The sequence below is a fragment of the Aedes albopictus genome, chromosome 2 (genome assembly GCF_035046485.1).
Source record: "Aedes albopictus strain Foshan chromosome 2, AalbF5, whole genome shotgun sequence".
Lineage (NCBI taxonomy): Eukaryota > Metazoa > Arthropoda > Insecta > Diptera > Culicidae > Aedes > Aedes albopictus.
In genome coordinates this window covers 110,312,894-110,326,515 of record NC_085137.1, presented here as the reverse complement: position 1 = coordinate 110,326,515, position 13,622 = coordinate 110,312,894, and the positions used below count along the sequence as shown (strand labels likewise).

The 13,622-nt window shown below is 41.1% G+C and overlaps 2 protein-coding genes across 3 annotated transcripts; both read left to right on the top strand.

Moving 5' to 3' along the window:
* Nucleotides 1–2,009: 2,009 nt before the first annotated feature.
* LOC115255102 (ninjurin-B-like) lies at nt 2,010–12,541 on the top strand. Of its 2 annotated transcripts, none has more exons than XM_062855019.1 (3): nt 2,010–2,443; nt 11,392–11,781; nt 12,219–12,541. In XM_062855019.1, exons 2-3 carry the CDS (start codon nt 11,416–11,418, stop codon nt 12,360–12,362), a joined length of 510 nt encoding a protein of 169 aa, XP_062711003.1. In that variant the 5' UTR covers nt 2,010–2,443; nt 11,392–11,415; the 3' UTR covers nt 12,363–12,541. The 2 variants fall into 2 exon arrangements, with proteins under 2 accessions (XP_062711003.1, XP_029708757.1); XM_029852897.2 differs by having other exon boundaries at nt 2,010–2,515.
* On the top strand, nt 12,402–13,265 carry LOC109420667 (uncharacterized). The gene is made up of 3 exons (XM_062855020.1): nt 12,402–12,544; nt 12,603–12,953; nt 13,074–13,265. Exons 1-3 carry the CDS (start codon nt 12,536–12,538, stop codon nt 13,215–13,217), a joined length of 504 nt encoding a protein of 167 aa, XP_062711004.1. The 5' UTR covers nt 12,402–12,535; the 3' UTR covers nt 13,218–13,265.
* The last annotated feature ends 357 nt before the right edge of the window (nt 13,266–13,622 follow it).

The following is a 13,622-nucleotide window of genomic DNA, read 5'->3' as shown; positions in this document are numbered from 1 at the left end:
CTATTAATATCCGTACTACCCCAAACCGTGTGATGTGCATTGGCATCACAGCCAATGATAAACGATTTGTTGTTTTGTTTACAGAATTGAACAAATGATGCGATCTCAGGAGGAGGTACCACAGGAACATCACCAGGAAAGTAAGCTGAAGCCACAGCGATCTCAGTTTTACCCCTAGTGGTTGGTACCTCTACCATGATAGCATTATAGTTCTGATAAACTATAAATAAATAATTAAACTAACGGCAATGAATTTCATCAGGATTAATCGAAAATGGGTTTTAATATCTATTGATGATCTCGGATTAATATGCAGTTTATTTTGGACATATCTTTTCAGATCGGGCATCGCGAACCCATGACAAGTGTACCGCAGCACTTCAGAAAAGTCTTGCATATACTCAAATTCGTTACCTGTTCTATGACAAAAAACACTCGAACGAATTAGAACAAGAGGTCGATAGCAAAACTACTGGAAGGTGCTTCAAAGAATAGAAAGAAAAAATTCTATGATTCACGTTGGCGAGTTAACCTTGAATCCCGCAAAAAACCCTCTCAGTTATTCGCGAAGAATCATGGAATGCCCACCACAAAAGTAAGTTTTGCCTATTTTTTTTTAGGAATTTACAATGTATTTCTCACTTAGCTGTAATCATTGCTACTAAACAATCGATTGTCATTAGAACTTCCCGTAAGTTTTCTGTTTTAACATTTATGCGAAGCCTTGATTGCGAAGATATGTAGCTCGTCTAAAAATGAATAAGTTAAAAAAAAATCTCCAGCTAACGTGACTGGTGATTAAATCAGACTATAACTCTACAGATCATTTATTTGTACATGTTCTGCTAACAACAGAACCAATGGCCATGCACTTGTGAATATCTTTCCATTTACAGATCCTTCGTTTACGTTATCCTTGTAAAAATTCTAGCTACTTTCTTGCAGTAAAATTGTCTTTTGGTCTGGTTCTATTTTCCCGCAGGAATTTGTCTAGGCTCTCTTCAAACTAGTGTTCTTCAACACTTACACTGTTATTAATTTAAGTGCATTCTTAGCTTGTCTTTCTACGGTGGAGGAGGGGGGGGGGAGGGGTTCTAAAGTTCAAGAAAAAATGATCACGTGGTTTATGGACAGCTCCTGTGTGGCAGCGAAGAATGAATCACGAGTTTGCTGCACTATTCGGCGAACCTTGAATTCGGAAGGTGGCTAAACTTGGAAGGATACGATGGGCGGGGCATGTTGTGAGAATGCCAGACAACAACCTTGCAAAGCTGGTGTTGCAAGATGGGCGGACCAGGTGCAGAACGATCTGGCAAGTGTGGGACGCGGTCTAGGATAGAAAATTGCAGCCACGAACCGAATGTTGTGCCGGCATTTACAATTATTCGCGCTGCAGGTTGTGGGTTGTGCGTGCGTTGCTAGTGAGGTAGTTTGTGAGGTGTAATGTTGCACCACCAGGGTGCGATGACGTCACGATTTCGATTCCCGCATCTTGTACCAATGTTTAGGGAACCCAAATGCATTGTCAATGGGGGAACTCAATTGATGTTGGCCGCAAACAATCCTATTGGGTGGGAATAGGGATGTCATATACGTGTGTTGCAGTGTTGAAAATTCTTTATAACTATGTGATAATTATTTCGATTAGAATCACGATTGAATCATTTTATAGGCAGATGACTCAGTACACCGTGCAGTTTATCACTTTCTTCCCAAAGAGCTTTATTCAATAAAACCTAGGTATGAAACAACAAGATTAGTTACAATGATGATCTGATTAATTCATGAATTCCTACATCAATTTTCAACACAAAAACTCCCACACACTCTCATCACAAAACGACGATTTGCGAATAATTACGTCTATCGAGTTAGTATCAGCCTCACAACAAGCACACTGTGAGACTCAACAGCATCAACGATGATCGTTTGTTAAACGATCATTAGAGTGCATCTCAGCCCGTAATTTTCACAGTCCAGTAGTCTAGTCTTTCATTGATCGTGCATCACACGCGTAGTGTTTCCTCGTTCTCCGGTTCAGAACCTTTATACCATACATCGTGAGCGAATATCATAGTACTATTCTCACGAAACAGCTGTGAAAGCGCTATCAAATGCATAACCGCATGACGGTTCATGTGAAGTTGATAACACTTTTTTCGCTACTGAACACTTTGGCCTGATTATGCTGCTGCTTCTGTCAGCATAGAACAAGCAATTAGTAGGTTCGTGGATGTCGACGACGATGTTGGCGAAAGTGCGTGGTGTTCTGTTGAGCTATACTAATTCATCGTAGAATTTTTGCAACGTGACTGCAGCATTCCTTTCCTATCGTCGTGCCGACTGGCTGCAACCATGTGGAACTAATTGTGCGGGAACCGCGCGCCAAGCAGTGCGAGACATTGTGATTTGTAACGATCAAGCGATCGTTGGCCGTGGTACAGTGAGTGAATCTATTTATCTGACAGACGCGGAGACGAAAGTGATCCGATAAACGGAAAGAGCTCCAACGAAGGTTAGGTTCGTGACATGTGATATTGAATCGATCGGACTTGGAGATCAGCTGTCGATGTGTGATGGATTGCGTGTTGATAATTGAATTCTTCTGGGCTAAATACATTTATATGTAATTAATAGTGACTGAGACTTATTAATTGAATGCAACTTTTGATGCAGGTGTTAGTATTTTTTAATTATAAATGGGAGAAAAATGAGTTTTAGCCGTAGGACATAACTTTGGTTGATCATGGTAGGGTAAAGATATTATAATATAATATACCCATATATAGATGCCAACCAGCAGGAGCAGTGCTGTTTGAAATGGGTTTTGCTTTTAGCAAGCATTTCCATTGCTTGTGATGTTTACTACTCGGAACTTTCAAAAGGTTTTATTGTTGCTATACGAATGAAAGAAACGATATGTTTCCATGTATTTATAACAGCACATTAAATCCCGCCCATAATGTGCGTTAGCTTTGACTCGCACAACACTCTAGTTTTGAAAATATACGAGATCAACATTTTCCCGGACTTCTGGACCGGGTCACTGGTTTAATTCGGGTAAAAAAAACCAAGTATGATTTACACCCCCATAACTTTCTTCTTAACGAAGTATTTCAATAGAAGCTTGAATATTCCGTTGCCTGACATGATACCGTCCCTACACAGTTATGGATCACTTTGATGTTTAAAGTCGAATATCTTGCTCAAAACATATATTTCAGCTCGAAATTCATTTTTGTAGCATGATCCTATTTGTTTTCTGAGATAAAAAGTCATTTACAAGAGTTCAATCTAAAAAATAAATGTATTTTAAGGCAACGATAGTGTTGTCCTCTCACATCTGCCAGTAAACAGCCGAATTCCATAAGAAGCTACTCCTGCAACGGTAAGCTCTAAAAGTGTCGAAATCCATCAATTTTGATATCAAAATCGCTCGTACACGTTGGATAAGATATGTATGTATGTATCTATTAAAAGAAGTTTTGTTTCATTCTGGGATTCAAATACTAAAATAATGTGACTTTCAACAGTGATCCATAATGTGACCCAAAAACTGATCGTTTGACGCTATTATGGATCACTTTAAACAAATATAGATTTTTGTTCCACTCAACGCTTTTGATACAATATTCTTACCTTAAAGTATCAAAAGTATCATTAAAAAACATGTAACCTTGAAAACCTGATGTCTTGAAACACAGAGTTGTAATAATAACACTTAAAATGGAGAGCATCACTGAACCCTAGTGGCGCACCTCTATCGAAGTACATGGATTCGGGACTTTTCATTGTTTTCTCTTTATTCCTGTTGTAAAATCGGGTACTCCATCAGTACAATAATGAATACACTGCGTAGTTTAGCCTTACAAACGCAAATTTATTATTAGAGTTAGATTATTATTATTATTTATTTAACTCAAAATTTGAAAAGAGGGAAAAGCCCCTTTGAGTGATTTCCTCAATTCCGAAATCTTTCTCAAAAAGGCACAAAACCTCTTTTTTCTTTTCAAAAAACATTATAATAATAACTTAAAACTAAAGGCTCACACGGCAGTAAACCATAGCAGAGACGAAATCTTGATGGAGGACAACAAGCCAAATCGTTTAACGAGTATATATCCAGAAATCCAAAGGAGAATCATGTGCAAGGAGGGTCATCCGAAGTGAATCTTCACAGCTGAAAAAAAAATACCAAAACAAAAGAACAGTATCATACAAAATAAGAAATCGCATTAAGGAATTTAAATAAATGTTTTAGCAAAAAATCATTCTTTAGGCCCAAAATATCCCGTATAGATATAGGAATAGAAAAACCTGCAGCGACCAAACTGTCAAATAATATCTTTCTCGGTGCAATAAACCGAGAACAATTGATTATAACATGATCAATGTCTTCATACGATACACCACATTCACATAAATTTGAATCTTTAATGTTGATGCGATATAAATGACTATTGCAAATATAATGATTGGACATCAATCTGGAAAAAGTACAGATGAAATTTCTACTCCCAGATAAATTTTTAAACCAAGGGAAATGATTCACTTTAGGACATATGGAATGGCACCATCGTCCCTTGTCATTAGAATTCCAATTCAATTGCCAACTATTAAGGGAATGATTTTTTATTATTAGAGTTAGAATTTTGAGTAATTTTGCACTGATCCATAATATGGCAAAAAATGATCCATAATATGTGGGACTCTGTGAAGCTGATCCATAATAGGGCATTTTGTAAACAGTGAAATATTCTTTTTTTTACGCGGAAATGACTTGCGATTATACTTCAAATGGATCGGTAATGAAAAGTTCGAATCAAAACATAGCCAACGGTGCTTTCAAAGTCGTAGTTTTTGTTTTCTTTTATTTTTAATTGAATTTTGAAGGTCAAAAATACCACTAAGTGATCCATGACTGTGTACCCACGGTAGTTGACGTTCTACAGGTTCGAATTTGTGAGTCGTGAGTTCTTGAGATATTAAACATTTCTGAACCATCCATGTCCACATTTACGTTTGTTGGTTTCAAATGACGTTGAACACGAGATATTATTCCCTTATTGACCCCATAGGTCATCGGAGGTATCGTGTGTCCCATTTACAAAAAGGGCGACAAGGTGGATTGCGGGAACTACCACACGATCACACTACTGAGCGCTGCATACAAGATACTCTCTCAAATTTTATGCCGCCGACTATCACCGATTGCAAGAGAGTTCGTGGGGAAATATCAGGCTGGAGTCTTTCGTGCTTGCTGTTCAACATTGCTTTAGAAAGAAAGACAATTCACACCGTCTTCAGCCAGAGGCTGCACAGACTGAACACATTACTTACACTAGACAACGGACAACACACAGAACACCCAGTGGCCCAGTGATGAATTTTTCGTTTGACGAAAAGTTTCCACCGACTGGACCGGGGATCAAACCCACACTCCGAGGCTTACGATACGCCTAGACGACTGCCGCCGCTAACCGCACAGCCACGAAGCCCACGCCCCACACACTGCTTTAGAGGCTGTAATAAGGAGAGCGGGGATAAACACGAGTGGAACGGTTCTCACAAAATCCGTTCAGCTGCTTGGTTTTGCTGGTGATTTTGATAATTATACATAGCTCGTAAATTTGAGACGATGGCGGAAACGTACATCCGACTAAAGAGTGAAGCCAAGCGAATCGGTTTAGTCATTGATGTGTCGAAGACAAAGTACATGATGGCAAAGGGCTCCAGGGAGGAATCACCGTGCCCGCCACCATGAATTTCTATCGACGGTGATGAAATCAAGGCGGTTGAAGAATTCATGTACTTGGGATCACTGGGGACCGCTGACAACGACACCAGCAGAGAAATTCAGAGACGCATTGCAGCAGGAAATCGTGCTTACTTTGTACTTCGCAGAACTCTACGATCGAATAAAGTTCGCCGTAACACGAAGTTAACTATCTACAAAACACTGATTAGACCGGTAGTCCTCTATGGACACGAAACATGGACCCTACGTGCAGAGGACCAACGCGCCCTTGGAATTTTCGAACGGAAGGTATTGCGTACCATCTACGGCGGAATGCAGATGGAAGACGGGACTTGGAGAAGGCGAATGAACCACGAGCTGCATCAGCTGCTGAGAGAACCAACCATCGTCCATACCGCAAAAATTGGGGGCTACGGTGGAGGGTCACGTCATCAGAATGTCAGATAGCAACCCAACTCTCGAGAGTCATCCGGCCGGTACAAGAAGACGTGGTGCGCAGCAAGCTAGTTGGGTCGATCAAGTGGAGGACGATCGGCGGACCCTTCGCAGAGTGCGGAACTGGAGACACAGTCATGGACCGAGTAGAATAAGGGCGGCTACTATGTACAGCAGAGGCCACTAGGCCTTAGTCTGACCTATATGGTAAAGTCGTTCACTAAGAAATTCGACTGACTACTCAAGTTGAAAACATTTGTACAACGGTTTTTCGTTCAACAGATCGAAAAGCTTCCATTGATTGATTGATTTAGCAATATTATATAAACTTTCAGCTCTTGGCTGGTTCGTCTCTTGAGCTTCCATAATGAAGGTCGTTGCAGTATCAACGGCTTCATCTAAATCTCTTAGAGTCGTGATGATAGTGAGTATCCATGGAATTTGCCCGCATCCAATTCAGTAAACTTTTTGTGGATGCTATCGATTGATAATTTGGTACTTAGGGTTTTTGGCATTGCAATCTTCGGTGCAGTCAAAACGACATATATTTTCTATGCCCGACGTTTCAATGGTCTATGCCAACTTTCTCAAGGGTTCTATTTAGTAAATTAGACATAGTACAAACATGAAAATCTATAAAGGTGAACACAACTTACAGAAATACAGTGTCGATTCGTTTGTTGGCTGCTCGTTAGATGGGCTGCCTCGATTGTTGGATGTTCACTGGTTGGGGCAAAACCCAATGAAAAAGCACTGTCAATGTCAAAATCTCTGTCAAAATGAGTTGGACGTCTAACCGCCGTCGCATCGCACCTCTTAGAACGTTTGTGCAAGTCTGCGAAAGTTTCGTGACGTATTTCTCGTCACTTGCGTGTGTCTAGAGCATTTTGATCAGTTGTCAGGTGCCCCAACGAACTAACACGATTCGCTAATCGGGGCGCAGTCGTGACACAACCAGCGAATCCAGGCTGTATCGTTTTTCGTCTGGTGGTATGCATTGCACATAGAATATTGTCAAATTTAGGACGGACATCATCAATTACCTACAATAAAAATTTCACAAACAATTATTAAAATAAACAATTTTACATAACATCTAAGATATTACTGACTATTTTTATCAGGAAAAAACTGAGAAGGTTTGTATGGCGGATCACTACTCTTATCGTCATTATATCTAAAACTTCATCTCTACCAGATACCATGAAGGTTGGTTGATTGCCTTTGTTAAGTTATCCGAGATCTGCACTACTCAAGTACTCCATCAAACTTTAACTTCTCAAGTTAATGTCTGAGCTGCCCCAGATGATGTGGTGAGTATTAGCATCACTGCCAAGTGCCAACATGTAGCGGAAGGCCTTTTGAAATGCAGTATGCGATGACTTGCTTGAAACCATCCGAGGGAATGGTTCATCATGCGGTAAATAAACCGAACAATAGACATATCTCCTGCTGAAGTTCCCAACAGATACATCGATTGAGATAGCTCATACATTTCTGGTGGTTAATTCAGAGATTAAGGTAGCAACGTTTGTGTTGTTGACAAGTACGCATGTTCGAGGCATGTCACGCGAGTTTGCCATTTTTGCTGAAAATAGCAAACACCGGGTTCGCAAGGTTTCCTTGGTAGAAGTACCCTTCACGTAAGTAAAGTTCTTGGACTAAAGCCACTTTGGGCGGTACCATTATGCATAAGTCTGCAAGGATTGATCGTTGGTGTCCTTTTTATGCTGAAGATTGATCTGAGATATCCTAGACGGGCTTGGTGGTCTAGTGACTACCGCTTCTGATTCGTATGCAGAAGGTCCTAGGTTCAATCCCTGGTCCGTCCCTTTCCTCTTACTTTGTATCTTTCTATCTACTTTCTCTCTCTTCTCTACATACACATTACACAACTCTTGTATATTCAATATTCATATGTTCATAGCTAACGCTAGAACCAGAAACGAATTGAAAAAGTCGTTTCCCATCCTTCCACCTTCCTCAGCACAGTGTATATAACGCCTACAAGTTATGCAACCAAAGCGAACTGTGCCGCTTGACCGTCATAATATTCACCACACAACCTTATCACCTCATGAACACTATAAATATCCCCTATCCATGGATCGCATCACCGACCTAACGGTGACTCCCAGATGTCCCGTCCTTTCCGTTATACCCCAATCCGTACGGGTTATGGAGACGCAGAGTGCTCTCGGTCTCTAGCAGCAGCAATCACTACTCTCTAACATTCCTTTTTCTTCCCAGTTGACTATAAGGACTTGGCCAGCGTCGTTATTAATCAAAAATACATGAGCTGCTGAAATTTCACTTTGAGAATAAGTGGAATGCCCCAGCCCCCCTTATTCAGTTAGATCTCAGAGCAATTGGTATCAGTTCAGATCAATCACGGAGGAGCAACCATTGACATGCATTGAAATTTCGTTTTTTTTTTTTTTTGAAGATTGATCTGAGCTATCCTAACCGTACCCAAACTAAGCAAGATCAAACTTTTCACAATCATAGCACAAAAAAGAACAGCATCAATGGCGAGGATACACAGAATACACTGTGTAAATGCGAAACCATATAGATGAAAATTTAAACTAATCAATGACATCCTTCAGGTATCAGGTATCAGTAGGTCGGCTCCAGAGGCACGTTCTCCTCCATTTGGGAAATTTGTGCCACCGCCATGAATACGAGCCTATTCATCATTTACCTGAGGGAGAGGGAAGGGAGGAATAAGAGAAAGGGAAGGTAAGGGAATAGGGTCGACATAATCGCATAAGCGTACCACAACGGGTTCAAACAGCGCCCTGAGAAGGGCTCTATAAAAACGCAAAAGCGTAAAGTAAGCCTATAGCTACTTTCACTTAATCAAGTGTTTACCGAGAATTCGGAAACGCAGTTGCGCAAAAACTGGGTAGTTACATATCAAATGATTCAAAGTTCCACAGTCGGATTCTCAGCTAAGATATACAAATGAAGCAGCCTGTTGAGGCTTATGATGGACAAAAACATAAGTAGGAAAACCACATTTAGTTCTCCCGTTTCTGCTACGAGATTCCTAAAAAGTGGTGGCAAGACTCCCGCATGGGGGCATCCACAAACACTCAATTTCCTAATCGCTCCTTGACGTAATGCCGAGAAGAGATGTTGATTTTTGAGCATGTGTTTAATCCAATTGGAAATCATTAAAAGATAAATAGGACAATCGGTACGGCTTTCATTATGGAATCGAAAGGTACATGTTCAAAAGTATCCTGGAAATCCAAGAAAACACCCAAATAAAAATGTTTTTGAATAAATGCTTTTCCGATATCGTAAACAACATTGTGTAAACAAATCACAGTGGACTTTCCATTTTGGTAAGCATGTTGATTTCCATGGAGAGGCTTGTTTGCCAGAAAAACATCACGGTGTGATACTCGACAAAGCGTTCTAATCATTTCAGAAGAAAGAGGTCAAATTGATAGGTGATCTTCATACGATGCATTATCCACTTACGGAATAAACTTGACATAATCCCACCAAAATTTGGGAATAGCAAGGCTACAAACAAAACATTTTGCGGCTCGAGGCGTGACACACGTTTGAGGCGAACCAACCAAGGGTTGAAAACCTCATTAATAAAGACAATAATAATAATAATGACACACGAGATTGCCATTTCAGTTTTACTGAAAGTAGCAAACATTGGGTCAAACGCAAAATGCGGAACCATATAGGTGTTAATTAAAGCATTACATCTACATAGAAATCCCTTCTACGGAAGTGCGGTTCTTGGCCCAAAGCTGTTCTTTTATACTGAAGATTGTTCTGAGCTGTCATAACCATAGCCACTATCCAAACTAGGCACGATCAAACTCATACAATCACAACACAAGAAAAAAGAGCAGCGATAAAAACCAATTCGGTATCGATTGAAGAACGCTAGAGACGAAGATACACAGAGGATACTGTGAAGAACGCTTAATGCGAAGAGCCATTAGGTTATAATTAAAGCTAATAAACCACATACTAGTATTCCAACCCTTATTGAGCCTCGCAGTTGAGGCTTAAGAAGGATAGCAGATTATCTCGGAGAAACACAAGGTCAACCGCACCATTGCTCCGGTTAGCGCAGTAAGGGCAGGATACTGTGGAGGGCGCCCTAGTACTCCACAGGCTTCGTTAAGCGGTTAGAGACCCCCCTAACCATTCATTCCTAGACACGTCAGGCATATAGCCGTATCACACCATGAATTAAAGGTCCCCTGTTTAATGCACTCTTACCACCGGAATAGGCAGTCCGTAGTGTTATTCTTAGCCAATTGTGACAACCGCTACCGACACTACACAGCTATGGGGCTGTTCATAGACCACGTAGACCAAAATTTGGCCATCTCAGACCCCCCCCCTCGTAGACTTTTGTCCATACAAAAATTTTGAAATTTGTGTGGAGCGTAGACTTTGGTCAGACCCCCCCCCCCCTCCCCCCAAAAAGTCTACGTGGTTTATGAACGGCCCCTATCTAGGCTGATCGAGAAAAGAAGTTTATATTGATGATCTACTTCATACGGACCCGAACAGCTGTCCATCATAGCACAAAAAAGAACAGCAATAAAACTAGATTGGTATCGAAAACCGTCAATGGCGAGGATACACAGAATATTTACACTGTTGAAATCTCTTAATGCGAATCCATATATGTAGATGAAAATTTAAACTAATCAATGACATCCTTACAATCCCACTTATATTCAGCCTCAAGCTAGAGACTAAAGAAGGGCAGCTGATTGTCTCGTAGAAACACAAGGTCCTCTGCGCTATTGCTCTGGTTAGAACAGTAAGGGCAAAATACTGTGGAGGGTGCCCTAGTACTCCACAGGCTCCGTTTACGATTAGGTTTTTATTAGACCCCACTAAACATTAATTACTAGGCACCGCATAAAATCGCATAACACCATGACATACGCTTTGTCCTAGATCGGACGTTACACCAAGAAGAGGTGAGAGGAATCAGACTATGCATTTTTTTTTTCATTTTGAGCAATATATACCTAGTTCAAAACTTTGGGCTGGATCGAAAATGTATCACTTATTTCCATTCATATTTACTACAAGTAGACATGTCGCCAATAGCAGTTCAGCACGCAATCCTTCCAAACTGTAAATCTAAACCAAATCATCACCTAAAATAAAACAAATCCCACCCAACTGATTCTAAACAGTCACCCAAAACACAAAACCACACAATGGCCAAAGAAACGGAGCAGTCGCTCGAAATGAGCTCAGTAAGTGCCTCGAAGATCGAACCACCGAAGCAAACCACCAGCACTGCGTCGGGAATCGAATCCACGAGCCTACTGATGCGCAGCCACAGTGAAACCGAGATCGACGGCGGCCGGCGGAGCCGCGGTCAGCAAACCCAGACGTACGATATCCACAAAGGGATCGCCGAGAGCGCCATGGACATATCGCTGCTGACGGCCAATGCCAACCAACTGCGGCTGCTCATAACTTACAACAACCGCTCCAAGACCTACATCGCGTGCATTACGCTGGTGATCATCTCGTTGACGCTGCAGGTACTGGTGGCGAGCGGGGTTATCATCATTAAGGTATAATGCTTGTTTTCGGCTAAATCTGGACGCAGAAACAAGCCTGTGAGTCTAGGTTTATAATGCTTAACGTTGAACAATTCGTCATTGAAATCATCGTCATCATCAAATATTTGAAAGCAGTTTTTTCGTTCAAAACAAAAGTTTTTGCTATGAAAATATATTCACTGTACTCCACATGAGGAATAGAATGCAGTGAATATTATTTTCATGGTCCTTGTTTTGGTTTACAGCGATAAAACTGCTTTTTATTTTCCGAAAAATGATGACGGATGCTTGAGCCTTAAAACCACGCTTGATCTACGGAACAAAAGATAAAATTCGTACAATGGAACGTTACAGACATTTTCCTTCGTCCAGATTTTGTCTCAAACGAGCTTTTGTCTATATGCACAAAAACGGCTCACTAGCATAATCAATTTTGTTTAACATTTCAGAGCCAACCGAAATCGAAACGAAGTCAGCAGATTGAACGGCTAAAGATTGCCACTTCTATAGGCGTGACAATTATAACAGTCATCAACATCCTGGTAGCATCGTTGGTAGTAACGGATGGTCCAACAGTGACTGGAGCATCTTAGTTTCTCCGCATAAGGTATACGGTATGTGATACACTTAATTGTTATAGCAGAGTACATAGTTTAAGGACGAATAAAGCAATTGTATCGATTCGAATCGGTTCATCTCCATTGAACACGATTCCTAGTGAAGTTACTTCCGAGGCGAAAATTGAAGATTCATCGTTCATAACAGCATGCTTCAGGTTAGTTTATTCCCAGACATTTACGGTGTAGCTCAATATCGTTCCCGTTCGAACCCAGCCGAAAAAACAAACCATGGTAAGCCAATCCGTAATGATCACGTCTCCGAAGAAAGTGCCGAAAACACTGACGCTTCCACCAAGTCCACCCTCACCGGCCACCCCTCCGCCAGCCAACGGGTCCTTCTACAGCGAGTCGGACTACGACCTGAGGTTCGCCTACCAGAACTATGACCTGTATCGAAGTGTTATTGAAATCGCTCTGACCGTGTCGTTCTTGGCGGCTACAACCAACCAGTTGCGGTTGCTGATAAGCTTTCGCGAGTCGCAGGGTTTCATTGTCAGTACCGTTCTGGTCACTTTGTCGCTGATGATGCAGCTGGTGATTGCGATCATTGTGGTGACAATTGCGGTGAGTATCGTTGTGAGATTATCGTAGCATTCATGAATTTCAGTAACATTCCAGCACATGTTAATACGCTTTAGAGAAAAATCATCAGTTATTAGTCTGATGCGATTTCATGCATTTTAGGTGAACGATCATTATCGGTGGATCAAGCTGAAAGCGGCCACTGCCATGGTGGCCATCCTGCTGACGGTGGTGAACGTGGTGATTCCGTTTATAATCAACTTCGAGCACTCACATGTAGATTTCGGTAGAATTTATCCACACTGATGATGGTGCTGTGTACTGCATAGTTGAAGGGATTAGGAAAGAAGCTAAGGGTGGACAACAATTAAGCTGTAGGTAATGTAGTTCGTAGCATGTATACGGTCAACTTTCGTTCGTTGCGTTAAGCTCTTAGCCCAGTTAGTGAGAGTCTTTCACTAACTGGGTTGTGAATTTTCGGCTGTCAAATAATCTCTAACAATAGATATTCAAGGCTATCAACCTCGGCAAATCGTGCTTTACGTCAAAAAGTGACGTTTGACTTCGTTTTAACTGGGCTATAACCCACCTAACCTAACGGACGCCCAATGAACGAAGGTCGACTGTATAAGTTTTAGATTACTTCTTTAAGCGTAGGTAAAAAGAGGAAACTTAGATAAAAATGCATGGAATAAACCACAAATTGTAAAT